The sequence below is a fragment of the Labrus mixtus genome, chromosome 16 (assembly GCF_963584025.1).
Source record: "Labrus mixtus chromosome 16, fLabMix1.1, whole genome shotgun sequence".
Classification (NCBI taxonomy): Eukaryota; Metazoa; Chordata; class Actinopteri; order Labriformes; family Labridae; genus Labrus; species Labrus mixtus.
This window is the reverse complement of record NC_083627.1, coordinates 20,987,711-21,014,227: the sequence shown is the minus strand read 5'-3', so window position 1 is coordinate 21,014,227 and position 26,517 is coordinate 20,987,711. Positions and strand designations below refer to the sequence as shown.

General features: G+C 39.4%; 4 protein-coding genes across 7 annotated transcripts; 2 read left to right on the top strand and 2 right to left on the bottom strand.

Annotated features, from left to right (window-relative positions):
• Window positions 1-1,041: 1,041 nt before the first annotated feature.
• clk2a (CDC-like kinase 2a) lies at window positions 1,042-9,866 on the top strand. Of its 2 annotated transcripts, XM_061059562.1 has the most exons (13): window positions 1,042-1,202; window positions 2,289-2,482; window positions 2,592-2,877; window positions 3,969-4,059; window positions 4,895-4,961; window positions 5,500-5,616; window positions 5,910-6,076; window positions 6,695-6,789; window positions 6,937-7,066; window positions 7,696-7,778; window positions 8,057-8,136; window positions 8,243-8,333; window positions 8,503-9,866. In XM_061059562.1, the coding sequence occupies exons 2-13, from the start codon at window positions 2,289-2,291 to the stop codon at window positions 8,689-8,691; spliced, it is 1,590 nt and encodes a 529-aa protein (XP_060915545.1). In that variant the 5' UTR covers window positions 1,042-1,202; the 3' UTR covers window positions 8,692-9,866. The 2 variants fall into 2 exon arrangements, with proteins under 2 accessions (XP_060915545.1, XP_060915546.1); XM_061059563.1 differs by lacking the exons at window positions 1,042-1,202; window positions 2,289-2,482; window positions 3,969-4,059 and having other exon boundaries at window positions 2,737-2,877.
• A 138-nt stretch (window positions 9,867-10,004) lies between these two features.
• si:ch211-81a5.8 (uncharacterized protein LOC560648 homolog) lies at window positions 10,005-12,891 on the top strand. The gene is made up of 5 exons (XM_061059566.1): window positions 10,005-10,588; window positions 11,314-11,553; window positions 11,739-12,013; window positions 12,234-12,321; window positions 12,428-12,891. Exons 3-5 carry the CDS (start codon window positions 11,802-11,804, stop codon window positions 12,584-12,586), a joined length of 459 nt encoding a protein of 152 aa, XP_060915549.1. The 5' UTR covers window positions 10,005-10,588; window positions 11,314-11,553; window positions 11,739-11,801; the 3' UTR covers window positions 12,587-12,891.
• Window positions 12,892-13,275: 384 nt separating this feature from the next.
• dnajc8 (DnaJ (Hsp40) homolog, subfamily C, member 8) lies at window positions 13,276-16,749 on the bottom strand. Its single transcript, XM_061059564.1, has 9 exons — window positions 16,439-16,749; window positions 15,957-16,058; window positions 15,057-15,113; window positions 14,879-14,945; window positions 14,636-14,730; window positions 14,479-14,550; window positions 14,077-14,168; window positions 13,821-13,896; window positions 13,276-13,726 (listed from the first exon to the last, which is right to left on the bottom strand). Exons 1-9 carry the CDS (start codon window positions 16,508-16,510, stop codon window positions 13,604-13,606), a joined length of 756 nt encoding a protein of 251 aa, XP_060915547.1. The 5' UTR covers window positions 16,511-16,749; the 3' UTR covers window positions 13,276-13,603.
• Window positions 16,750-17,422: 673 nt separating this feature from the next.
• On the bottom strand, window positions 17,423-25,151 carry LOC132991007 (heterogeneous nuclear ribonucleoprotein R). 3 transcript variants are annotated; one of them, XM_061059561.1, is made up of 15 exons: window positions 24,976-25,151; window positions 23,813-23,973; window positions 23,599-23,717; window positions 23,392-23,499; window positions 23,145-23,258; window positions 22,608-22,784; window positions 22,333-22,468; window positions 22,033-22,238; window positions 21,763-21,912; window positions 21,554-21,675; window positions 20,937-21,475; window positions 19,087-19,147; window positions 18,221-18,281; window positions 17,767-17,911; window positions 17,423-17,568 (listed from the first exon to the last, which is right to left on the bottom strand). In XM_061059561.1, exons 2-12 carry the CDS (start codon window positions 23,967-23,969, stop codon window positions 19,113-19,115), a joined length of 1,863 nt encoding a protein of 620 aa, XP_060915544.1. In that variant the 5' UTR covers window positions 23,970-23,973; window positions 24,976-25,151; the 3' UTR covers window positions 17,423-17,568; window positions 17,767-17,911; window positions 18,221-18,281; window positions 19,087-19,112. The 3 variants fall into 3 exon arrangements, with proteins under 3 accessions (XP_060915544.1, XP_060915543.1, XP_060915542.1); XM_061059560.1 differs by having other exon boundaries at window positions 17,767-19,147; XM_061059559.1 differs by lacking the exons at window positions 17,423-17,568; window positions 17,767-17,911; window positions 18,221-18,281; window positions 19,087-19,147 and having other exon boundaries at window positions 20,027-21,475.
• Between the last annotated feature and the right edge of the window lie 1,366 nt (window positions 25,152-26,517).

The following is a 26,517-nucleotide window of genomic DNA, read 5'->3' as shown; positions in this document are numbered from 1 at the left end:
TAAACATGCCTTTATAACATGCACCATAAAAACTCTAAACTGTGGAGGCCAATTTCCACAAGAAAATAACTAATAAGATGAAAAGTGGGACAAAAAAAGAATAGCTCTGGTAAGAATAAAAGTTAATCTGGAATGATCAAAATGTTAATTAAACACTTGATCACATTGTTACCTTATTATTTAATTTGATGAGTTCAAATAACCCATAACAAGGGACTTTTTAATTTTTGAATGAGGGGAATCATAGGTTTCTTTTAGTCCTGAGTCAAAAATTACTTTTAAGACTAATTTGTTAGAGTTTAAAATGTATTTAATTTATAGTACCTTTAAATACAAGGTAACAAGGTGCGTTGACATACAGCAATAATATAATGCATAAAAAGAACAGCAAGAGAAACCAAACAGACGAAAAATCAACAAAATACCTAACATCTTTAACCCAACCAGCACAAGACAATAAGAGCCATCATCAAGATCTTTTGGTCCTAAGTAAATATTTTTTAAAATTTTTATTTTTTAGTTAACCTTTATTTATCCAGGAAAGTCCCATTGAGATAAAAAAAATCTCTTTTTCAAGGGAGTCCTGGCCAAGAGGCAGCAAAAGTTACACAGTTACACTCACAACATACAGACAGCAATTAAAATGATAAAAAACAATTAGCAATTAAAATGATAAAAAAAAAACAATTAGCAATTAAAATGATAAAGAAAAACAATTAGCAATTAAAATTATAAAAACAGTTACAAGTAAATTAAAATGATAAAAAACAGTTACGAGTAAAGGAAGTCTCAAGTGCTCTCAGCCTGGATTTAAAAGCATTCAAAGTTTAGGAAAAAATAAAGGTTTTAGGTAAGTGAAATTTGTTGCGTTTGAAATTACCTCTTTGAAAAAAAATATAATATATATTATAATAATAATAATAATAATAAAAATAAAGCCACTTTAAAGATACAGCTAACATCTTAAAATAGTTTCACTCTCATGTTTATATTTTAAAGCAGCAGCTCGGTGTGTCCCTGCTCTCTGTGTCACACACAGTAAAAATACACTGTGGGCGCAGGGAGGCGTTAGCAGCTCCAGTCTGAACCAGAACTAGCTGAACAGCCTTTACCATTGGGCTAGCACGAACATAACACGAGAACACTGGAACGCCACGACGGATTTCTTGTGGGACAAGCGAACAGGCCTCGCTGCTAAAACGGTAAATACAGCACACGACTCGTTATGTGCTTTTAATTGAGACGTTTCCCGAAAAAAAAACATTCAACGAATGCTAGTAGCCGTTTAAGCTAGCTGATAAACGTAGCTAAGCTAAGATGGCGGCCAAATTATTTACATTAGCTAATGTTGCTAACAGGACATGCTATAATGCAGTACGTCGCTGGTTGATAAAACAGTTCGCTGGTTTGGGTTGAAAGTCATTTTTAATGTCAGTATAACTCTGTCAGAGCTTATAGACTGTTACAACATTGTGTGGTCCTATTTCAACAATGATTATTAATATTATCGGCAGTGTTATGATTACAGCTTCATGGTAATACAGAAACAACAGATCATATACTGAACTTTAGTTTATATCCACAACTAGCATTATTGCATTATTTAGTTTACATGAAGATGTATATTTGATTAGTAGTATATACGGTAACACATTGATTTGAAGCACCACTAAGGTTATTTTATTCTGTGGCTGTTTTCTTTAATAGTTTAGTAGGATCTTGCAGCAGGGTTATACACATGCATACCCAAACCTGCCCTCCATTCATTTATCACATTATGTTTTTTATAGGCCTGCGTACACACTTGTCTTTCAGCTGCATCTATTTTTTCCCAGTTTAATTGTCCGCCCCCCTGATGCAAATTGTGGTATTGAACCAGCTGTTTCAAACAAAAACATAGGCTCCCCTACGCAACCATGGGTCATTGTTTTGTTTGATTTTGGATCAAGTTTGTTTACTATCCTGTCCTCTTCAATCAGCTTCTTCGATCTAGACTTGAGGAGCCATCGAGCCTACCTCCATCAGAAGCTTTATTTAACAGTGAAGACGTTTACATTTTAACAACTTTCAAGTAATATAGTATGCATTTCTTGAAAATACTGTTGCAGGCTTTTTGCTAGATTTGTTTTGTGTCTAAATTTGTCTATGATAACTTCTAACGATTGATTGACAGATTTTCATTGCACAGTATTAGCTATCCCAACTGCAAAACAAGCTTATTTGATGTAGATTCATTATTTTTAAACCCCTAATAATAGTTTTATCTTTATCTTATTTGTCTTTTTTAGATGCCTCAGACCAGACGGTACTCGTCTTCGGACAGAGACAGTAGAAGCAGCTACAAGGACCGCTACAGAGACAGAGGTCGAAGACACCGACACAGAAGATCGCCTACTTACTCCTCCAGCAGTGACAGAGACAGAGACCGAGACAGAAGGGGACGAGGGCAGAGACAGGAAGGAAGCTTTGCACGTTCAAGGAGGTATGTTAAGTTTGTGTGAATGACAATTTTTATTGTTTCACTCGAAGTTTGATTGGTTTAATTTTTTTTAAGCCTTTTGTTAATGTATGCCCCCTTTCCAATCACTCAGTCGTAGCTATGACAATCGCTCCACGGAGCAACGGCCATTTGACCGAAGGTACTGCGAGGGATACAGACGCCTTGATCAGAGCCGAGATGGAGACCGGGACAGAGAACGGGAACCACATGGAGCAACAGAAAGTTACTACCCACGTGATTTCTCGCCAAACATGTATGACTACCGGCGTGGCCGCGAGAGGGAGCGTGAACGGGATGAGTCTTACCGGCGGAAAGGCAGCAGGCGTAAGCACAAACGAAGGCGGCGTAGAACCAGGTCCTATAGCCCATCCTCCTCGGTGAGTACAGCCAAGCCCGAGATTTTGTTTTACATCTCTTCATCTCTTTGCCATCTCTTTCTCTGTCACTCTGCTCTCTCTGTCCCTGTCTTTCTTTTAACCATTTCTTATCCCCAGCTTCTGTAATAGGTAAGTAGTACAATCTTTATGATTTGTTTTCGTTTTGTCAGCGGGTTTTTGCTTCATTTGGCATTTCTTTTTTGGCAGAGCATTTTCATTTTTATCGACACCTTTTTTTCCCCAGCAGTTTAGCAAAGGTCAACCATTAAGTTGTTGCTTTTTTTTTCACCAATCACAACTTCTAAACTTTTGCTCCTTGGAGCCAAGCTTTACCTGGTCAAACTTAATCCAGTATCCCTGGGGCTACCTCTCAGCCTAAAAGCCTGAGGTTACAGTTGGTCAGCCACTTGTGATTTTAAGTGCAGATAGGCTAAAAAGAGTGAAAATATTCTGCCAAACTCTATTCAAAGTTTAGAGCGAAATTGAACGGAGGTTTTCTAAGAATTTAAGGGAATTTTAAATGTCTTGGATTTAAAAGAAATGCTTTTCTTGTGTGGCTTATGTTTACCACACAGAGTAGTATTATAAATCTAAGTAAGCAAGGGGTTGAATTTGATGTAGCATATATGTTGGGGTTATGTTAAATTTTTTCTTGCTTGATAACACATGGTCCTCTCATTTTATTACCATCTAATTTAACTTGAAAAGCCAAGATGATAAGTTTTATACTAGTTATATTATTGTTACAACGTGTTAATGCGTTGATGAATGGATGTGCCAGTTGCTTTCTTGTTTGTAAGCAGCTGTGGTTGAAAGGTAGAGGGGGGAGAGGAGCAGAGGACAACATGTGATCTTTGACTTGTTCCCTTGCACTATATCCCTATCGTTATATATTTCCTTCACGTGGTGTCATGCGTGAATCGCCCCATGACCACCAAACCCACCTACCACCACAACTACATCAACACCACCACCCTCCTCCTCCCTCCTCGTCTACCTGTGCTGTCTGACGCCGTGGCTGCGGCTGCCTATGAAAAACCCCTGTTCCTTCTGGTCGTGGCCTGCTGATGGCGGTTTTGGTGTGAAAACAGCGGAGTGACAGTCGGACGAGGGCACTGAGTGTGAGGGACGACGAGGAAGGGCACCTGATCTGTCGGAGTGGGGACGTCCTGCAAGAGAGATGTACTCACTGCCACTACTCTATCGTAACCCTTCTCCATATGAGTATTAAAGCATAGAGCATTTACATGACATGGGAGTGCCTGATGATGATGCCTTGCTAGAATGCTCTTCGCTCTAGCTGCAATAGCAGGGTGGATTGCAAGAATGTTGAAGATTTTGAGAGGGACTTTAGGTTCCTTCTCCTTTTTTGTTCTAGGATTTTAAGCTGTGGAGCATTTTCTATGTTTCACAGGTTACTTGAGTTTTCTAAACATAGAATCCCATTTGCAGCTGTTTGTTTCTGTCGCATTTCAGATTAAATCTCAGTCACAGTTTTAATATTTGACTTAAGCTAGCTTTTTGACAATGAGTGTTTTAGGGATTTGTTGTTTATTATTCTCAGTAAGACACATATCACAGATGTAGACTTTTTGTTATTCAACCTTGACACATATTAGAAGCACATTTATAGTAACATATTTGTCATTGTAATGATCATGCACTGTTTAGTAGATCAGTTTTACACATAACCCCTGTGTCCTTTTGGGCATGTTCCTCTTTGTTTCGTTGGCTGCTAATTGGTCATCAGAGGAAGGGAGCACATTTACTTCCTTTATTTTCTCTACACGTGTGCACGGGTGCTATGCATTTAGTTTACATAGATTAGCTCAAGGGGTTTCAAGCCTGCCAGATTGAATAGGCAGCCATTTGAAAAGGAGACGGGCGCTAGATTTTGATCCGCCTGTCTACACTTTTGAATTATGTATTCCTGCCTAGGTCCACACGTCTAACTCTCCTGTTCTTTCTTTTCCCGCACCCCCTCTCTCTTCCTTTTTCTCTTTGTGCTGTGTTGCAGATGAGATTGTCAGCACTTTGGGGGAAGGCACCTTTGGGAGGGTGATGCAATGCATCGACCATCGCAGGTGTGTATCTGGTTTCATGAAAAAAGTCAAACAGTTGTCAGGCTCTTAGGGGCTTTTTTGTAGACCCACAGTAGGTAATACTTAATTCAGGAGGATGTCTTCTGAAATCCTCCTGATCTGGTTGTTCCCACGGGGATGTGAGCTCACCTGAGGCAAGACATGATGTTAAAAAAAAGACGCAGAAGTGGCAGACTAAGCAGCAGAGTCTGCTATTTGACTCTATAACAACACGATCACAATATGAACAAAAGAGCAGAGAACAACATACTGAGAACAGAAAACCTGCAGTAGTTTAATTATGAGAACAAAGATTGTAACAATCACGTGTATACAGCCTCTGGTCACGCACCAATTGCAGTGAATAAATGTCACCAGCCCCTCCCACTCACTCGAGGTGAACTCTGATTATATTCTGCTGCGTTCTCACATCAACTCACTCGGATTTAATTTAAAAAACACCTCTGTCTGGCTATTTTGAAATTGTAATGCATGTTTTGTGGTTGTTGCCTCTGTTTTCAGCTTCTTCTTTGTTTTTCAGGGGAGGAGCCCACGTTGCATTGAAAATCATCAAGAATGTAGAAAAGTACAAAGAAGCAGCTCGCTTGGAGATCAATGTATTAGAGAAGATCAACGAAAAGGACCCTGAGAACAAGTTGTGAGTTTTGACTTCATATTCAGTTTAAATACAAATGAATAACTATAAGTTACAGTGCTTGAACCACCACCACATTCCTTGTTAGAGCTGGGGGATAAACCTTAAATGAAGTGTCCACTAGTTTTGGATCATGTCTACAGGTGACCTTACACAGTCCTGTAAGCTTTTAAGAGTTACTTGAACTTCTTGTGGAATAAGATTAGTATCAGTAACCATGTTTATTTTAGCTGTGAATAACACTTAAGCATCCACTACATGAGTGTCAAACCTGCTGTTTCCTGTTTGTGTTGCAGCCTGTGTGTACAGATGTATGACTGGTTCGACTACCACGGTCACATGTGCATCTCCTTTGAGCTGCTAGCTCTCAGCACCTTCGACTTTCTAAAGGAAAACAACTACCTGCCGTACTCCATTGGTCAGGTCAGGCACATGGCCTACCAACTTTGTCTCTCTGTGAAATGTAAGTTTACAAGATAACTTCTACTTTTGTATGAGTACATAATACACTGGTATAATTAGTAAGATTAAGAATGAAATGAATTTAAACAAGAATCAATCTCAATTTATCCCTATGACTATATAAAAATATCCAATTCAAAAAATTCTGTTTAGACAAAGAAGCACTCATATCTTTAATTCTCTTGTAGTGAAGTTTTTTGCCTCTTAAAACATGCTTTTTTTCATCCAACAAATATTCCCGCACTTACTAATTTTCTGCATCTGTTGCCTTCAAATTGAGCAGCATTACTGAAAGCCCCTAACGCTTTGTGGTAGACAGCGTGTAACCACACGAGGGCATTAGACTGCAGGCAGACAAACCCTATCGACTTAATAAGAGCAGCTGGGAGAAGTGAAACTGCTGTTGAGTTTCTTTTTCAAATGTCAGAATATAATGAATGTTTATTTTTTTGTCTCAAAAACAACCTTATTTTGTCCTCATTTATAACTTACTCTTACTATTATAAGTTGTACCAAGTCTTTTAAGATGCCACATTAATAAGATCAGTCCATGTTTAGAAGAGACAAATTGAATCTCTAAGACTTAATAACCAACTTCCTCTTGTTTTTTTCTCCCTAGTTCTCCATGACAATAAGCTGACACACACAGACTTGAAGCCTGAGAACATCCTGTTTGTAAACTCAGACTTCACAATGTCCTTCAATGTAGAGAAGGTAAGAGACATGTTAAAACAAGATATTAAACATTTATGAATGTAGACTTTAAAAGATGCTCTACACTAGCTCTATCAATAGTGTGTATGCGTGAACGTCGAGCAAATCATTACAGTTAAGAGACTCCCTTGTGTTTTCTTCCTTCAGAAACGAGAAGAGCGGACGGTGAAGAGCACTGCAGTGCGTGTGGTGGATTTTGGAAGTGCAACTTTTGACCACGAGCACCACAGCACCATTGTGTCCACACGGCATTACAGAGCCCCCGAGGTCATATTAGGTGAGGATGTCAGTCTTAAATAGATGGAAATCACTTTCTCTTACAAAGGAGTTAGGATTATTTCCAACTCAAAATTACATAAAAATATTCCAAAAGTGAATCATTTTGAGTTTAGCAGCTAGTCAGTTGCTTTTTGCCATTTCAAAATTCAAATGTTCTGTTGTTTGGCTTTTCCTGAAAGTTCTTGTAGAAACAGGTTGTGGTGTTCAAGGTGGAACAAGACTGGGCTTGCCGTCCCAGCACTGATTCCTCCTTTGACTGGCATTTTGAAGTGGCTATTTCAGCAGCACATGATAAAACATGAATTCACTTCTGATCGAGTTCATGTCCATAATTTCATTACCACATACACAACAGGAACAACATTGTTATTGCACTTCACTTTAATGGAGCAAACATTTCAGGGGCATGTTTGAGTTTATTACTTTTTAATATGTATCTTTGACACGGTGTTCTTTTTCTTTCCTTGGATGCAAATGTCATTCAAACTTTTAATTTAATTAAATTGCACTATGTAGCTAAATTTCTGGGTCATTTGAACAATTTTTAATATGTCAGCGAGCATTAATCCAAACCTGAAGTTCTCTCCACATACAGTATGACACATTGTTCTCTGTGTTTTCCTTTAGAGCTGGGCTGGAGTCATCCCTGTGATGTGTGGAGCATTGGCTGTATCCTGTTTGAATACTACCTTGGCTTCACCTTGTTTCAGGTACATCAGACCCCTCCTCCTTCAGTCAAGACCCTGACCTCATCCAGACTTTTTATTCATATTATTCTCTGATAGCCGTGACATTTTAATTGTTTTTTATCTAAGCAAACAGTCCAACACACTTTTAGTGAAACATTAGAAATGCCTTGTACAATGTGTTACTTTGGATGGGTATTAAACCCTCTGTGTGGTTATTTGACAGAAGCAGCACTGTTAACCAGTTAACTTTAATAATCGTTTGAATCTGTCTCTCCCTCACCGTCTTGTTCCTCCTTCAGACTCATGACAACAGGGAGCATTTGGCCATGATGGAGAGAATCCTGGGGCCAGTTCCCTCTAGGATGATTCGCAAGACGAGGTGAGAGAACCGACAAACACAGTAAAGGGATAAAAACACACATCAATACACCTGAGTCTGAAACGAAAAGGCACACAATTGACTGCTGCTTTTCAAACCCCCTCAGGAAACAGAAGTATTTTTACCGTGGTCGTCTGGACTGGGACGAGAGCTCCTCAGCTGGGAAATATGTCAGAGAAAATTGCAAACCTTTACGGGTAAGAAAGGTGGATTGGGGATTTGAAATTAGGAAATACTAAGACAAGCAGGGCTTATGGTGAAAAGAGTGAAACACCTTTGGAACTTAAGTGTGTTCTATTTTTAAACTCGAGCTCTCTTGGAAGTCTCCCAGTATTTATCTTAATCTCTTCTTGTTTCCACTCTTAGCGGTACTTGCTGTCGGAGGCAGAGGAGCACCACCAGCTGTTTGACCTCGTTGAAAGCATGTTGGAGTACGAGCCTACCAAGAGACTATCATTAGCCGACGCCCTAAAACACCCTTTCTTTGAGAATGGGGGGGCCAGTGAGGCAGCAGGCAGCAAGAGCTGGGAGGGAAACCGGGACATCAGCCGGTGACCCACGAGCCTCCTAAGACTGAATGACAGAGGAAATAAAGTCTTTCTATAAGCGGAGCAGATGAAATGTTTCTCATTAAAGCATGGACACTTGAACTTCCTGCTCGGCCACCCTGCCACTCTGACATCCACCTCTGCAGCCACACGAGGCATGTTATTGCAGCTGAGAGACCGCCACCTAACCTTGAGAAGAGTCAAAAAGGAATCTTTTATTTTGGCCTCAAAGTAGCCCTCTATGCAGCTCCTGTCTTCCTTCAACTTCTGAACACCTTCCTTCCATCCGTCCATATGTTTGTTTCATCAGCATGTGAAAGAATTATTCATTTTCTGAGGAAATGAGCAAACTGCAAAGTCAGTTATACTCCGTTTTTGAAAGGAAATGTCCTCCAATTCTGAAATGTAAGCAAAGAGTAAAATGGAGATGGAGCTGTATATGCAATGTAGGTCTTCACCCAAGTCCTTTTGAACATGGAGACATGCAAAATACTCGATTATGTTACATCATATAATTCAAATTGAATATTTTATTATCTTGGAAATTGTGTCTCAAGTTTTCAAAGTGAGAACTTGCATTGCATATAAATTTTGTTGTTTCTTTTTTTATCTATAAAAGGATTATGTCTGATGTGGAGACTCTTAATCCCCAGTCTGCAGGCCTGCTATAACTCGCCAATGAGATGATAATGGTGATGGACACTCCACACTCACAGGCCTCTTTGGTCTGTCCTATTCATAGATATATATGTTTGTTATGATATGCTTTCTGGGTGTGAGTGAGTATGTGTCTGTGCAGGGGTGGGATGGTGTGGGTGACACATTTATGTTCATGTTTTGCTTCTTTGTAGTTCAGGTTAGACATGGAAACTTTCTCTCACACTTTTAAAGACATGAAAACATAAACTGCCTTTTCCGTCGAGGTTAAGCACACAGCTTCTGGTGGTAGCCAGCGAGCCACACACAGCTCCTGTTGATAGTATTTATTTTGAGTTGCAGTAGGTCATAGTCTCCACCCCCCACCTTGTACATGACTTTTTTTGTATGAAATTAAAGCGTATAAAACTGTATATATGTAACATTGTGTAGAATTAAAGTTAAGTCCTCCTTGCCAGAGGCTTATGGTGCTCTCAGTATCGGTTTGGGCCTCTGGTAGGTGAAGGGAGGTGATCTGTCTTTAAATACCTCGTCTGAGTCTGCGTCTCTTAGCTTACTTTGTAATACTGCTGGAAGATGTGCAAAATCTGATGACCTGGAAAAGCCTCAGTCAAAGTCAAACATGGTGTCTACATTTTTTTATTTTATGTTAGCTCAATTAGTGGAAGTCCATTGTAAGAAGACAGACCAGGTCATTAAAATAACGCCATGGTTAATATTTAGGAGAAAAAGGTTAAATCTCATTATTATGGCTATGATTAATTTTACTTTAATTTCAGAATCATGACTTTATCACAGGCCATTTTTGCCTTTATTGGACAGGGCAGCTAAGTGGAGATGAGAAATACTTGGGGTTTGACATGCAGCAAAGGGCAGACTTGAACCCAAGTCTGCTGCGACTATAGCCTCTGTACATGGAGCTCTGGTCACCAGGCCAAAAGTCACAAACATGACTTTTTAACTCATGACTTGTTTACAATTTTGACTTTTATCAATTGTACCTCCCCAATTTTAAAATGTCTCAACTACTCACCATTGGTTTATTTCTATCAAGTTAATTACGCTACATTTTCATCTTCTATTTCCACTGGCAGAAATGGGCTTCCAACATTGGCTAACTGCTGTTCTATCCCTTCAACCCCCTAAGCTCAGCTGTCACGCTGTCAGGACAGGAAGAGGACGGATGATCTGCTGACACAGGTGCAGGTGTGTCCCTGCTTCTTCACACAAGCTTCCCCCACCTGTTGGTAAGGTGCCAGTCTACTTTATTTACCATGAGTCACTACTCAACCCTGACCCCGTTCTATCTTGTAGCAGAAAAGGACTCCGCAACACGAGGACTACTGAATTATTGGGGGACCACTACCACTTAGAAGTTGAAGTTGAATTGACAAACACAAGTGCAGGGACCTCGGAGGTTCTTTACCAGCTGAATAAATGAACCTTAAACTGTGTGATCTGATGTTTGAGCAGATATGGTAGAGTACAACTGAAGAATGTTGTGCAGATTTGCAGTACAGTTAAAATGTACAAATGTAGGATTGATGATTATATTTAGAATTCAGTTAAGTATTCAAGCCAGGGAATTTGTGGTAGTGCAGAGGGATTGGGCATCTCAAGGCCTGGATTCAATTCCAAGTTGAACGAAATGAGTCATTAAGTTTGTGAATCAGGTATCTCCAGTTAATGAAGGTGAATGGCACTGAATTTAGAAGCGAAGAAATCCTCACTGCGTCACAGAAACCGCACCAATTCAGTCTGTTATGCTCTATCTGCCCCCAATTTGTTTTTCCAATGCTCTCATCAAGGTGTCACTTCAACACCAAATATGTGTGATTTACTGCTGAACTGTGTGATTTTTAACAATGTGCAGACGCTATGTCTCTGAAGTCCAGCATCTGAAGAAGTCAAACTCGTGTGTATGAGCTGTTTCTGTTCTCAAATCTAAACCAGCAGCTGTTGTCCTGTGCAGGTTTGTTTGGAAACCCTCTGCTGTTAATGAGATGAACGACTCGTGCGTCGTCATTTAATCCTGTTTGAAGTCCAGAGAGGTCAGCGCTCAGATCCCCATAAGAGCAGACCGAGACAAAGCAGAGGTGTTTACAGGTACTCGACCTGAAGCACTAGAAGCAATGCAACAAACGGACTACGCTTTGCAGCTTTGACAAATGACAGTATCAACTGGTGTTTTCTACTGCTAAAACAAACACAGGTGAGTCCCGTTGTTTTCTTTAATGCATGTACAGTATATTTTGTTCCTGGTTTAACTGGTCTGACTAATAGCTAAGGTAGACAGTTTGATGGTGCTTTTGTTTTTCATTCATGTTTAAGAAAAACATGAAAGCAAAATGACAATAACAAGCTGTAAATTCACTGTTAATCTTTTTCTATTTTCAGATTAAAGCCTCATTTTTCTCCTGAGAATTAAAATAAGACTGGCAACAACTTGTGATTTTCGTCATGGATTCGCTCATGTCACTCGGTGCCCCCCTGAAGCAGTTCACCAGCTGTGTGTCGGGGAAAAACACCGCCGCCAAGAGGAGCCAGTCTGTCCGCAGAAACAGCTTCACCCGCAGGAAGAGTGTCAGCAGGAGGAGAAGCCTTCCCTGCAGCAGCCAGAAAGTGCCGGACTCCTGGCTGCGAATGTACCAGGCTGATCTTAAGAGAGAGAGGTAGGCGACATCACCTACCAAAAAGAAAAACAGACTTTTTCTTTTACTGTTGTTTTTCTATTTGTTTCAAACTGACTTAAAAAAAAAAGAAAACATATTATCCAGCTGACGCTTTTAGCCAGAGAGACTGGGCTTAACGAGGATAAAGCTGTTCCTCACATGAATAAGCTGCTTGTCCACGTGCTGTACCTAATGTTGCTTCTGTTTGTGTTTTCCAAAGGAAACGACAACAAGCCATCCTGGCCAAGAAGAACGCAGAACGATCGGTTAGGAGAACTCACTTTAGGAGCCACCACTGCCTCCCAAGGGTGAGTTAGTGAGCAGGAAAATCAAACTTTTCAAAATCAAGATTTTTTTATTTTGGTCTGTTAGTGTTTTTACGTCATATCATCTCCCTCTCTTTTCCATACGCAGCACAAAACAGGAGCCAGAAAAGCATCCCCTGTGAAGGACGATTCCTTCTTCGGAGCCTTCCAAGGCCTCAGCCTGGACGGCCTGATGGGAGGCAGTAATGGATCTTCTGCCATAGCTGCTCCTTCTGCTGCAGGTGGAGATGTGTGCAAAGTCATGTGAGACCTCATTGGAGGACAGACTGTTTAAATGATCCATTACATCTAAAGACTTGAGGATTAAAAGGCTCATGAAGGAAAAGTGACGAGACAGAGGCTGAAACCTTTCAGAACCAAAGAAAAGTATTCTACTGTTATTTCTTCAGATCTTGTTCTTTTTAGAGAAGTTAACGTTGATTGCACTCGACTCTTTGATTGTTTCTCAGAGTCTTCTTTGTATCAATCTTTGCACTTTTTTCTGTTTACTGCATTTGTTGTCGTATATGAATGATATCAAAATGATTAAATCTCTGCTGACACCTCCCTCTATGATTGCAGTTGTATTCATCCAGTGTTCAAAACTAAGTATGTAAAAGTATTTTGTTCTATTCTTTCAAAACAACAAAACTAGGCGATTATTTGCATCAAACACCGGTCCTGTGTTTGGTGTTTTATTGGCAACATTTGAATGAATACACGTAAGACATGCAGGACTAAGGTGGATATTGAATCATGTTAAATATCTCAATGTTTTCCAGTTGTGCTCTGACAGCATGTTCCTGTGTAAATCTAGACAGTGTACTATTGTTTTGGTAAAGTAATGTTACTACAGCCAGATCTTTTAAAAACAATAATGCCACATATCTGAGAGTATATCCTCAACAACATCTATTGTCCTTTTCTGCTAGTTTGAACTCAGCTTTTTAAACCACCTTGCTTTCAAACACAAAGCTTTATTTAGTTAAAAAAAAGGTCAACAAAAATAAAGACAAATCACATTTTCCTCACCGGTTACAGAAGTGGAAGATACATGGTGTGTGTCTCTCTTGATCTCTGGGTCCAGATCACAGATATGTACAATAGAAAACCGAGTACAAAACTACGATTTCCAGGGACAACATGAAGAAATATGGTCTGTTGTGTATCCTGACGACTGGGTGATAACTGCACAGCGGACTGCAGACGACGAGGTGAGGACATACAGAACTTGTTTTGTTTTCTAACAGTGAGTTCAATCTAATAAAAGTTCTGTTTTACAACATCATTCCCTCTGTTCCATCTTGACTTTCGGAGGCTTGAGGAAAGACCTGTTTTTTTTCTCTTTGGTCTTCTTGCCTTTAGCCTGGAAGGTCCTCCAACTGTCCACACGCCCATCTCTTGTTTCCTGAGGGAAAAATAAATCAAATTAAGCCAATACACGTCATCTGATTTTTTTTTTATTGAAAATCCTGTGACCATGACGACAGGGAGGAACCCACCTCAAAGTTTTTCTGCCATTCTCGGTCTCTCTTTGCCTTCTCGGCGACCTCAATTTCTTCCTCTCTTGCTCTTTTCCTGGTATTATGAGAAAAGTTTTTAAAAAATCAATGACTTTCAAAATAAAAGCATGTTTTTCAGTTTGAATTGTGAGATGTGTAATGACACTTTGATCAGACAGAATTTAAGTTTACATGCATTAAAAATGAAAACCAAATGGCGAAATCAATTTTTTACAAAAGGAGTGAAGGGCTTTACCTCTCATGCATGTCCTTTGCTTCCCTTTCCTTCCTCTTGATTTCAAGTTCTGCAAACAGCTTCATGGTCTGTTTGTAAACTGCTTGCCTGAACTTGAGAAATAAAAAAGAAAATCAAACATAACCCTAACGTTAATGGACATATCTGTAACAAAGTTGCCTTATAAACATTGTGAAAAACATTTCAATTGAAAACCAATCACATTGAAGGGATTTAAGAAAAAAAAAAGAAAAAATATATATTTTCTTTTAAAATTAGTATTGATCCCACTGCATTCAAAACATTGTAACTAAAAGATCTGTTCAATCCAAATATTTGTCCATTTCTAGGAGAATTTAAATATTGTATCTTTATGCGAGTGTAGATTCAATTTCATGACATGTTTCTACGACTTTGACTTACCATCTCAGGGTCGTCCTCCTCCACGTCCTGTAGTTTTCCATCCTTCTTCAACTGTTTCTTTTTCTCCTTCACCTGACGGAGAATGGCAGAAAATAAAAGGTTACCAAACAAATACAGACCAGGAGAGCTCAGTAACACAGAGGCATGATGTTTGTACCATATGCTCCACATATTCTATTCCTGCATGGATCACATCTAAGGCTCTCTTCTTCTGGTCCGGTTCAAGGAGGAGTTTGTAGGCCTTGTCCACAGCTGGAACACAGTAAAGACACAAGACTGGAATAAAAACCTGACACGTTTCTTTTTCATCGACTGACACAAATGCACACAGACAGTCGCTTTAATGACTATAAATAACTTTATTGACATCGTGAAAAAAACAAAACTCGGCAGCAATTACCTTCAAAAGCTTTCTGTGCTCGTTCTTGATCATCCTGGTTTTTATCTGGATGGACTAAAATAGACAACTGCATGGTAAGAGAGAGAGAGAGAGAGGACAGGGTTTAGGTATAAAGACACAAACAAATGTTCTACACAGCATACAAACAAAAGTCACGTCTTTTCTTTTGAATCCTTACCGCACGAAATCTCTTCTTTAATTCATCATCTGTTGCCTCTGGGTCAATTTGCAGCACCTGAAATGATGCAAACATTGTGAGGCTTCTTTCACAGGAGTACCTTATCCAAAGTGCTGATTGAGACATCTCTGAATTTTAAAAAATTAAATACAGATAGATAGGTGCTTTATTGTCATTGTAAAAAGCTAAAGACCCAGCTCTTTCATGAATACCTACTAACTTAATGATGATGGTCTCCATATTATTGATGATGATGATGGTAATGACGATGGTTTTTGTTTGATAAAGACGACTTATAAGATGGTTTCTATACTGATTAGAGCTCTCAAGAACTGCCCTCAATGTTGTGCTTTGCCTCTGGTCACTTCCTGTCAGCACCTGTGTGTCCAATCAGACTCAAAGCTGATCGTTTGCTCTTACTGACATTGTTCCCTTTTTTCTAGATCCTTGCTTGTGTTGTACTTACTCTCTGATGTACGTCGCTTTGGATAAAAGCGTCTGCTAAGTGAATTGTAGAATTGTATTTAGAAACACAACGAAACTTTGTTGGCAGCAATCCTGTACAGCAGCATATTGGTCATATATATATGCAAAGTTATGTACATACAATAAAGGTTGTTCTGGATTGAGAAGTACAACTAAACTACTAAACTAAAAACTATAAATACAAAAGCAGACATAAATAAAAACATTTGTGCAGTGACTGGGTCAATAAATAAACTGTTATAGTGCATCGACTGAATTAGTGTATACACAAGGCATCTTTAAAACATATAGGTACCAACAGCAGACCTTGTACAGCTTTAAAGATGTGTGTACTTGTACAGGTATTTGACTGTAGTTCAAATAGCATGTCAAATAGTTATCCTCAGTCCTTTTGACAACAGCTGCTGCACTCACCTCAAAAGGATTGAGATTGAAGTAGGACGAGCCAGGTCTGAGCAGTCTCTCAATCTGCTGCTTAGATGTTAACACAGAGTCTCTCTTTTCGATCTGCTTCACCTATCAAACACATGAAGACGTTCAGCATTCAATCCAAACATCCATCTTAGCTGCAGGTTAAATGAGGCACTTGTTAGACAGCTAGCAGCATCTGCTCTGTGAATAATTAATCATTATCAAACTGTGATTCAGCCAAAGCCACTTGGTGACGTTTAGCAACCAAAAGGTGGTCTTTAATGGGGGTCTGGTAGCTCTAGAAGGTCGAAAGAGCTTATAAAAAAACATCCCAGTAAACGTTAGCATGTTTCGTTAGCCCATGCTAATGTCTGTGAGGCCTTACAGGTGATAAACTCAGGACTCGTTTAATCACCGAGTCCAGCCGATCGACGAAGAGCAGCACACACTTTGAAACACACCAAATCAAATCCATCTCATCGTACCTCCGTGATGAAGGTTTTAAATAATTCATCCGACATGTTCGGAGTGGAAGGCTCTCCTCCGGCGGCCGCCATCTTCCCCCTGGTTTACATGTGACGTCGTAGCGTGACGTAATAGCATCACGTGACCACACAAGTTCAATTTAATACATTTTTATTTTCTTTGCTACATCAAGTTTATCAGTGCGTGCTCCGAAAACTACGAAAACAAAATACTAACGAATATATTAACGCGAGACTTTGTAGAAGAATGATGTATACTGAGCCAATTAATGGAAAAGCTTTAAATTTAAAGGCTAGAAACTAAAATAGATCAAGCTGCATATTCATATTGCCAGTTAAGGAGGAGGGTGCTTTATTTGTATTTCCCCATTTCTTCTCACACACACAGACTTTAATTCCATATAGTTTCATTATTTACACAGAAAGAAAGAGAGTGAGCTAAGGATACCTCAACCACTTTTAAGCACTCCTAAGACTGTATTTTAGTTTGAGAATAAATGAAGAAAATCACCCCAAAAAAGGAACTTTGAAGTGAGTCTCAGTTGCATCTAATTTCGGTTAAACTTCCTTAAGTTTTACTAATAACTAGTCAGTCTCCTTGCTGTACAGATTTGAGAGTTTGAAGTGTGACAGCTACTAAAATGATCTTTATTCATGCACTCAACTTTACCTTTCATTTAACCTCCAGGGGGGAGGGGGCGTCCATCCAGAGCCCCCGAGGGACCACTGCAACAGTGAAGGGCTCTACGTCGACCCATTATATTTACACCCTCAACTCATTTCATCTTGTTATATAGTTTGCAATAAGAAACAATTTATCAGTGACTGTAGAGTAAACTAACCTTCCATTGTGAAGACCCATACTAATAAAAAGTGCTGAAGATGTAAATTTGAGGAGAAAATGGCTGTAATGTTTGTTAATAAAAAATAACACTACTTATTAAACAAAAACTGTTAAACTACATATACAGAAAATCACACAGATTGTCTTTGTTACAAAAGTTGTATTTAACAATTACATGCAACATATTCTCCTTCACAGTAGCATTTCTTTAAACGGAGTTAAAAAGCAGCACTCAGCTGGATGGAGCTTTGGATCACATGTCCATCATCTGCACCCTCCTGCGCTTCTGCATGAAACAGAAAAGACAAGAAACATTTAAATATTGACATTTCTTAAAGCTAGATTTGTTTACAGCGTTTCTGTTCTAATCTTAAAGACATCAAATATTATTGTGACATGATAAATAAGACAAACTGGTGAGAGTAATACTAGCCTTAGACTCTTCAGATACGATCAGCTGCACTAATCAACACTAATCTCATACCTGTGTCCGGGTAGACAGCTAGAGTTCCCCTGAGAGCTGGACCTCAACTGTCTGGTCCTGTAAGTAGGTCATTCGTCATTCTGAGGGATGTAACACCTTGTGATGGGAACGGCTCGAACCTTGTGGAAAACAGTCTGCTTTAGAGCTAGAAAAGGCCACACAGACATGGGCATGTTAATAAATATGGGTCAAGCAGTTTCTTCTCATCACAATGACTATTTACACCAACAGCAGGACCAAACTGGAAAATAGTGATGCCTATGATGGAATACATCATTGATTAAAATAAGGCCAGATTTGTGACTTAAAGCTGAATAACACAACTCACAGAAGTTACTGCCTCTGGGAATCACAGCGAATGGCAGGACTTAAAAAAAATGATCTATGTAAAATTTAAATGACAGTAACAGGTCGACACTTTCTGAGCATTAGTTCAGATAAAGAACAATCTTACCCATCAGTCCCCTCCATTTGTGTGAACTCATTCACATGGATGGGGGCAGCTCCTTTACTGCCTGGTGACAAGAGGCAACATATAAAAGACACAGTTCTGATATGAGAAAAGGAAAAAAAAATACTCAAGCATATAATGGCACTTCAAAATAAAACAAAGTTCTTGTGTCAATTGATTCAATCAGCTTTCTGCTCAGTACAGTGCTCTTTATTTCACTCTTACCTGTGCATAATAAATACTGAAGCCCATCTACTGCCATCTTGTGGTTTTGATAGGTACTAACATCAGTTTTCAGGCAGTCTTTGTTCCATCATCAGCCAATTAAGCCAATATCGAATCAGAATCCCCACAGCTATTGACGTTTATTTGAAACACAGATCCCCAACTTAATATCTTCCAATTTATAAACACCTTCCCAACTCGGAAAATGGAAAATGGCCAATGAATGCATCGTCGAGTAAGGCAACAATGGATTACTAGTCATGCTTGTGTGGAACTGCTACCTCTAGCGGTGTAGGGGGGGAACCACCGCTCCGTTCACAGAATTTCTGCAGACAGCTGATTTGGTGCAGCAGGCCAAGACAGGCAGCAGGTATTTGCAGGGCTAACAAAGTCATGAATTGTCAAGAAATGTGCTGGCAACAGAACCAATTTTGATATTTCTAAATATCCTTCAGTCAACTTTGGTGATTTTGCTCTGGCCTGGAAAAAAAATGTAACTCCTACAAAATAAAATTAAAGCTTGATTTTTCTTGAATTAATGAGAAAACAATAAAAAGAAGAAAGTATAATTATGGCTTATGTTTCTCCAGTGATTACAAATAGCCAGAGGAGAGGAGACAGTACTCTGTGCAAGGCTAGCTCACCCTTGAGTACAGTTCAGGTGAGTTCCTCATTCTAGGGGTGCCGCTCTCAATGCTTCTCCACCTAGGCAGGTTGGAATAAGAGGACAGACACATGAAACAAAAGACAATGATACCATGGCACCAAAAGGCAGGATGCTAAAAACACTTAGTAAACAAACTAACAGGTGGTCACTTGCTATGTTTTTAAGAATTTTAACCCTTTGGACTGTCAGATCCTTGGTGCCGTTAACAAGGAGATACAGATGGTTAAGATGAAATGGAAATTCAAAAAAAATAATGAATTGAAAAATACAAAGCCTTTCTAAGTCAAATCTGTTTCAGGACCAGACCAGAGCAGGTGACATCCTTCCATTATCCAAGATTGTCAAAGTCTTTTTGTGAACAGGTAAACAAAGTTTATGCTTCAGTGGATTGCAAACACACAAGCTGCATGAGATTAATATCTGAAATAATGCATCATCTACTAATCCATATAAGTATGCTTTAAAAATGGATCATTTCATGGTCCAGAACTGTAAATTAAAAACAAAATGTTTCTGTGGCTGGATCTGAAGGATGAGTTATGACAGGAGCCACATGAAGCAAAGTCTTAGTTAAAGTTTTTTTTACATGAAATATTATTTTCTAAAAGATGGAGATAAATTATAGGAAGCACTCAATGTACAGCAAAAGTTTACCTGTGCACAAAAAACATGTAAAAACAGGTACAATCTTGTGCAACGCAAGAAGTCAAGTGTAAGTTTGGTCCTTTAATATCCACTATATCAAAGCTGTAAATGGCTGGAGCTTGATGTAACATGCGCTGAAAATTAAAGGGTTAAAATCCTTGTCCCGTTGTCTGATTGCACAATTTCAGTTTTTCTTTTGATTGCCTTATGAAGCAAAACTATTTGACTTGAAAACGATGATCTTCACTCAAATAAGAGAATTGAGATAGAAATCAAATCAAATATTTAATGACAACACTGAATTTGAGTATCTGACAATTGACTGATGCTCAGCTGCGTTTTATTGAAACGGAACAAACGTAAAAGTTATAAATACAAAGAACATCAGAGAACAAACTGCTATGGCTCTTAAGGTAAGCCAAACCAAATTCTATTGGGCAAGTTCAAAGAAAACATAGGAAGTTATGGTATAAGTTTAAAAAAACACAATTTGTCTAACTCTAGAAATGCTAGGCATACACTTTAAACATTACAAAACGTGATTTCTTCCTTCCTGTGGATTCTTTTCTCCACCATTGCAAAAAAATGAAGTATGAAGCTCTAACCATATGCATTTATTTACAAGCAAGTCCCTAAGCAACTATGAGAAACCACAAATAAAGGGAGTACAAGAAGGGGAGGGAGGAAAGGGGCATGGAAAAAAAACTTCCTGCAAGGCAAGTATCATTATTTAATGTCCTCTCAGACTTATGAATGTCCACTTTTTTTGTAAATGTTCATTGTTGGCTTTAAAAGAATCAGGAAAAAAATGTAACAATAAAAGTGTTTTGTGTGTTTTTTTTAAAGACACATGTCCCAATGTAACCGTAGGAGTAAGAAATGATTCACAACAACGGTTACGTTCACTTCTTCAGCCAAAAGGCTTTGCAGCCAATCACGAGCCAATTCTGGGGTCTGTCCATTTTTTTAGATATATGTACAGATTTTTTTTTTCATGAGGGATGAACAATAAAAAGTCAATCAAAAAATTGTGGCCAATCTCCATTTTTTTTTCTTTTTGTTGTTTTTCTCTTTTTTTTGTTGTTGTCACTTTGTCAAATACCTTTTGGTGGATCTACTTCCATTGCTGCCCATAAGAATCCTGTGAAAACTCCATGGTGTCATTACTGTAACCATAGTTACCAGAATAGTCGGCCCCTTGCTGCAGGGGCTGCTGGGCGATGGGCTGGGACCCCCAGTTCTGTTGGTTGTTGGTCTGGCGGCGCTTGGAGTCAGGCTGGTTAAACACGTCTGCCTTCCTCTTTCCGCCGACGTTGCCCCCACGATTGCCCCTCGCCCCACGAGGACCACGGCCCCTCTGCGGCTGGAAAGGGGCTCCCCGGCCTCCTCGGCCACCCCTCGGACCACCGAGGGGCGGCCCTCTTTGGGCATACCCACCACGGCCTCGTGCTGGTGGTGCTCCACGGGACCTAGGTGGTGGAGGTCCCCCCCTATTTGGACGAGTACCACGGCCCCTCATGCTGTACACATCTTCGTAGCCGTAATAAGGGTCTTCATAGCCACCACGGTAGTCATGATAGTCGTAGCCATAGTAGTCATCATAGTAGTCATCGTATCCATAGTAATCTGGGGGATACGCATAGCCCCCTCGGCCACCGCGGCCCCTGCCACGGCCTGGTGGGGGCATGCGTGGAGGTGGGTAATAGTAGTAGTCATCATACCTGCAAAGGGGAGGACAGAGTTAGAATGAGTGAATCATAGATTTAACAACCGACCAATCACACGTCTCGGTGCCTCACCCTGAATTCCTTGTGGTCTGCCGAGCTGCCTGGCGCTCTTTCCTCTTCTTGTCCGGGGGCTTTGCCAGGACGATCTCAATTTCCTCACCCCCCAGCTCCTTCCCGTTCATCTCATCCATCGCCTAACAAAGCAAACACAATGCATCACTGCTGCATACACAGACCCAGTGGACATGCAAAATCAATTATTCAAAGCACAAACAACACACCTTCACAGCAGCGTCCCTTTCCTCAAAGTGTACAAAAGCGTAGTCTTTCAATTTCTTGACGCGCTCCAGCTTTCCAAACTGAGAGAACGTCTTTTCAAGAAGCTCTTCAGTCACCGCTGTGGCCAGCTTTCTCACAAAGAGCACCTTGACCTATGAATTTTAGAAAATGTTGGTAATCTCATTTTAAAACCTCAGGCTACCTTTTAAAGTGAGAAGTGAATTAGAAATCTATAAACCAATTTATTTAACAATGACATCAGAATCACTTACCTTGGCCATGACCTCAGGGTCAGGCTCAGCGACGGGGTCGGCCCACTCTACAGTGACCGGGTTTCCCCACACCTTGACCTTGCCACTCATTAAGCGGCGGCGAGCCTGTGCAGCAGATTTGTGATCTTCGTACTCCAGGAAGCAGAAGCCACGATTCTTTTTCTTGTCATCTGGCTGGTGGTACAGAATCACCTCTTGGAGACCCTCTGAGATCAAACAATAACATGTCATGTGTAGCCTTCCTCACAACAGAGGTGATGAGAGTCTAATACAAATCCATCACTGTGCATCTGAACTGACCTGTAACTTTGCCAAAGTCTTCCAATATGCTTTCTCTTGTCTTGTTCTTTGGAATCGATCCGACAAACAAGCGATTGTTTGCAACGGATATACACACTCCCAAGTACTTGCCAGGGCGAATTTCATGGTTATCACACTAAAAACAAAAAGGAAAAGCCCAAGACGTTATGAAACACATTGTAAACAAACAGAAACATTTTATTAATCTTTTGGAATTTGCAAGAGTTCCCTCATAATTTTGACATATTGTTATTATATGTTTTTGAAATACTTACAAGTTTCACAGCCTTTTGGGCATCGTCTTTATTGCAGTATGTGATGAAAGCATAACCTCTATTCTGACCCGAGAGAGGGTCCATCATTAACCTGAGGTCCCAGATGGGACCAGCAGACTCAAACAGCGGGACCAGCTCGTCTTCATACAAATCCCTCGGAATTTTCCCAACGAACACCTGATGAGCAAGAGGACAGCTACAGGTGTTAGTGTCCGTAGGACTCTACGCAGCATGATATCTTCATGAATGATTCAACAGCATGCTCTGATAAATTCCTGCTACTTCAAATATATTCAAATTCAAAAAACTTTATTTGTCCCCAGGGGGCAATTCAAAGGCACACAGAGCAGTAAATTAACAACAGTGCAGGTAGAAAGAAACATTTTAAACCTAAAATATAAAGTGTCAATTTAAATACAACTTAAAGCTTAAACTTAACTTCAAATACAAAATATAAAAAGAGTGACTTGTAAGTGACTTCAAATAAGTGCCTTGAACTACGCAAAAACAGGCCATAACAAAAACAACACTTTCTACCTCAGTTCCAATCCCTGGTTGTGTTCCTTTGAACATATCCTCAGGTGGGGGACCTCCATATTTTCTCTGCCCTGTGGTGACATCCAGGGTGTATCCTGTCCTCTCCAACAGAGCCTGAAAAACACAAAAACAAAACATTTACTAAGCTGCCTTAATGCAGGGACATGTATATATAAACTGCATTCATTCTGACATCTTTACAACAATGTAGGTGAATATATGTAGATAGAACAGTGTAGACGTTTACCTTTATTTTTGACTCATCTGGGCCCTTTGTGGACTCCTGTACTTTACTTCCTTGTTTCTCTCTCTGTCTATAAGTCTTCATGACTCCACAAAGGAAAGCGCTTTTATTCTACATTAAAAAACAAAATGGATATTATAATTTCTATTAATCTACACCACAAGATGCCTCTAAAAGACAGAAAAAGATGTAATCAAGCTGTGGGCGAACCTGCACATGGGACAGGTCACTCTCTTTGAATTGCTGCAGCACAGTAAGTGCTCCCTCCTCATTGAACTCTCGCAGTGCATCAATGGCCCTTTCATCTAGGTCTACATATGCCACCAAGCCTGGAAAAAGCAGGTTCACATTCAGGCTCAGCCAAATACACATTATGTAGTCCAGCCCAACTTTCTTCAACATATTCCAAGCAACTACGACCCACCTGTCTGGAAGATGTTATCTAGACTTTCAGCCACTTTCTGCGGGAGCCCAGCATCAATGAGTGTCTGGTAGTTCTCCGTGTGCGTTGTTGTCACATCCATGGGCTCTTCTTCCTCCTTTACCGGGGCAGAACTTCCATTCACCTCAGCTGCAGCCATTTTCCTGAAAGCACGTAACATGGAAAAAAGGTTATCCAGTGAAGTACATATGATAGATAGATAGATACTTTATTGATCCAAGGAAATTCAAAGCATCCAGTAGCAGGTTACAAAGACGTACATGACATGAAACATTTGACGCCCCCCTCCCATACATATATATTAACCTGAAAAAAAGATTTAAAGAATACCCCTAGATGAATCAAACTTAAACTGTGCAATTAAAAATAGACTTATAAAAGAAATGTACATAACCTGTGCAGGGATAAAAATATATGTGACATTTAAACAAGAACCTATAAACAGTTGAGGAAAAAAAAAACTGTAATTAGACCTGAATATAAAAAATAAAAAAGTGTTGACCTTCTGAAGTTGTGTTGTTTATCTATGTACAGCAATGTTTAAAAAGAAGGGGCTTTATTTATTTTTTATCATGAATAATGAATGCATATTTCGATGTCTTTATCTGAGAATGAAAGAATATTTCAATTTAGAAAATAATTGTAATCCTCATAATTGTTAAAAAAAAACCCGATGAAAATTAAATAATGGCCCGTGCAACCTAAAACCTATACTGTCATTAAAATTATAATAAAAAGTATTCATCCACTTGATCAAACAACAGTAAGTGGAGATTGTCATTTGTTAGAAATAGGAGCTGACATGAAAAGGTTATTGTAACATAAACAGGTCACTTGTGGAAACCACCGTCCCGCCCCCCTCACATGCAGCCTGCTGGCTAACGAGGTTGACACATTTCATTTCAACATTTACCTGCACATTGATATTACTGGACACACGCCTCTCTCAGCAGCCTGACACACTCTGCATTATTCGGAGTAAACTGAATATCTGCATTATTTTCATATCATGGTCTGATAGTTATTGTTTTCAGCAGCTTAGCTTACAAGCTTATACCAAGGCCTCGCCGTGCAGAAAAAAACACCTTTCGCAAATCAAACAGCCGCTCGGTGAAAGGTGCAAACAGATAGTTAGCGAAACTTACCACTCTAATTCAAGACTCTGCTGACAACGGGTGTTAAAATGCAAATGGGTTAAATTTTTGGACGAACAAATATCTATTATTTGAAGAAAAGGTTTGAGCTGACACACGAGACAAATTTCCAGACAGCTACGGTCTCGTCGTCGGCTCGCCCGAACAACGCCACCGCTCCGCAACCATCGCGAGATTTGGACGATGAAACTCGCATTGGGCCGGGTCGGGTGTGTTCGTTTTTTCGTCTTCCTTTTCGCCTTCTTTTCAAACATAATTGCATCAGCTAGGTGCACTACCGCCACCAACTGTTGCGTTTAAGCAATAGGTGTTCTTATGAAGCATGTACAGTAATTCTCTCTCTTTATCACTGGTGAAGGGGTACCGCTGTGTTTTAGTCGGTACCATGACATGTTCCTGTATTTTACCTGACTCTTTTCCTCCCTTTACCCGAGCCTAACTATATCAAAAACATTAGGGACATGTTACTTAACCAAATACATAATAAGCCCAAGCTTATTTGGTATTATACTTAATAAAAAAACGTGGAAAAAAAATAAAGCATGATTAGTAAAGATAAGACACAGTTAACCAGATGTACTGAACTTTTTACAAGCACAGGGAATTGTCACTTTTGGGCTAAAGGCTATTTGTGACAGCATTTATCATAAAAATCAAACAAACAGTCCAGAAAACAATCAGCATCTGAGGGGAAACTATTTTTTTTTTAAACCTGTAGCCTACTGTTTATAAAATAACAGAACAGAGAAAATAAGATGACGAAGTATATTACCTTGATAATTCACATTTTCGGACTTTCCTGAAAATGCCCAACAGGTACCTGAACAGGTTACCAAATGAAAAACTCTTAATCCAACGATATATTCTGCCGCTCAAAGCCATAAAAGAGCCTTTTAGTCGACAACAGAAGCTCACAGAAAAATATGAAATGTAGCTTTAGTTTGAAACAAGTATAAAACTAGTTACTAACAAAACTGGATGGGACCAGCTAGCTTAACTCTACTCAACTAGAATGACGTAATTAACCACCCATTAATGACCAGCTACTACACACACACACACACACACACACACACACACACACACACACAAAGATGTAATATAACTTAATTAGCATGTCTTTATTGGTTGACAAAGTTTTTGTGAAAATCACATAATTACACAAAAATAACTTAAACATGCAATTGTCACACTAAATATTCATATGCATACTGAATCAGTACACACAGGGATATTAATGCAATTTAAATGGCTCTGAATCCAATGATACCAAGTATTTGATTAAACTACTCACAGTTTTTGGAGATACAACTTCTGTAATATATGACTTCTACTATTAGTTGGTAGACTATAATGGTCATCAGTTCTTTTGAAAATGATGATTTTAAGGGATAATTATTTGTAATTATTTACAATGATTAGAATAATTAATTCTTGTAAATATCTGAACTTAAATGTAAAAAAAGTTTTCATTGTGACGACAGAAAGGTATTTAGATTGATTTTGCTCGCCCATCATGACATCAGGGTGTTT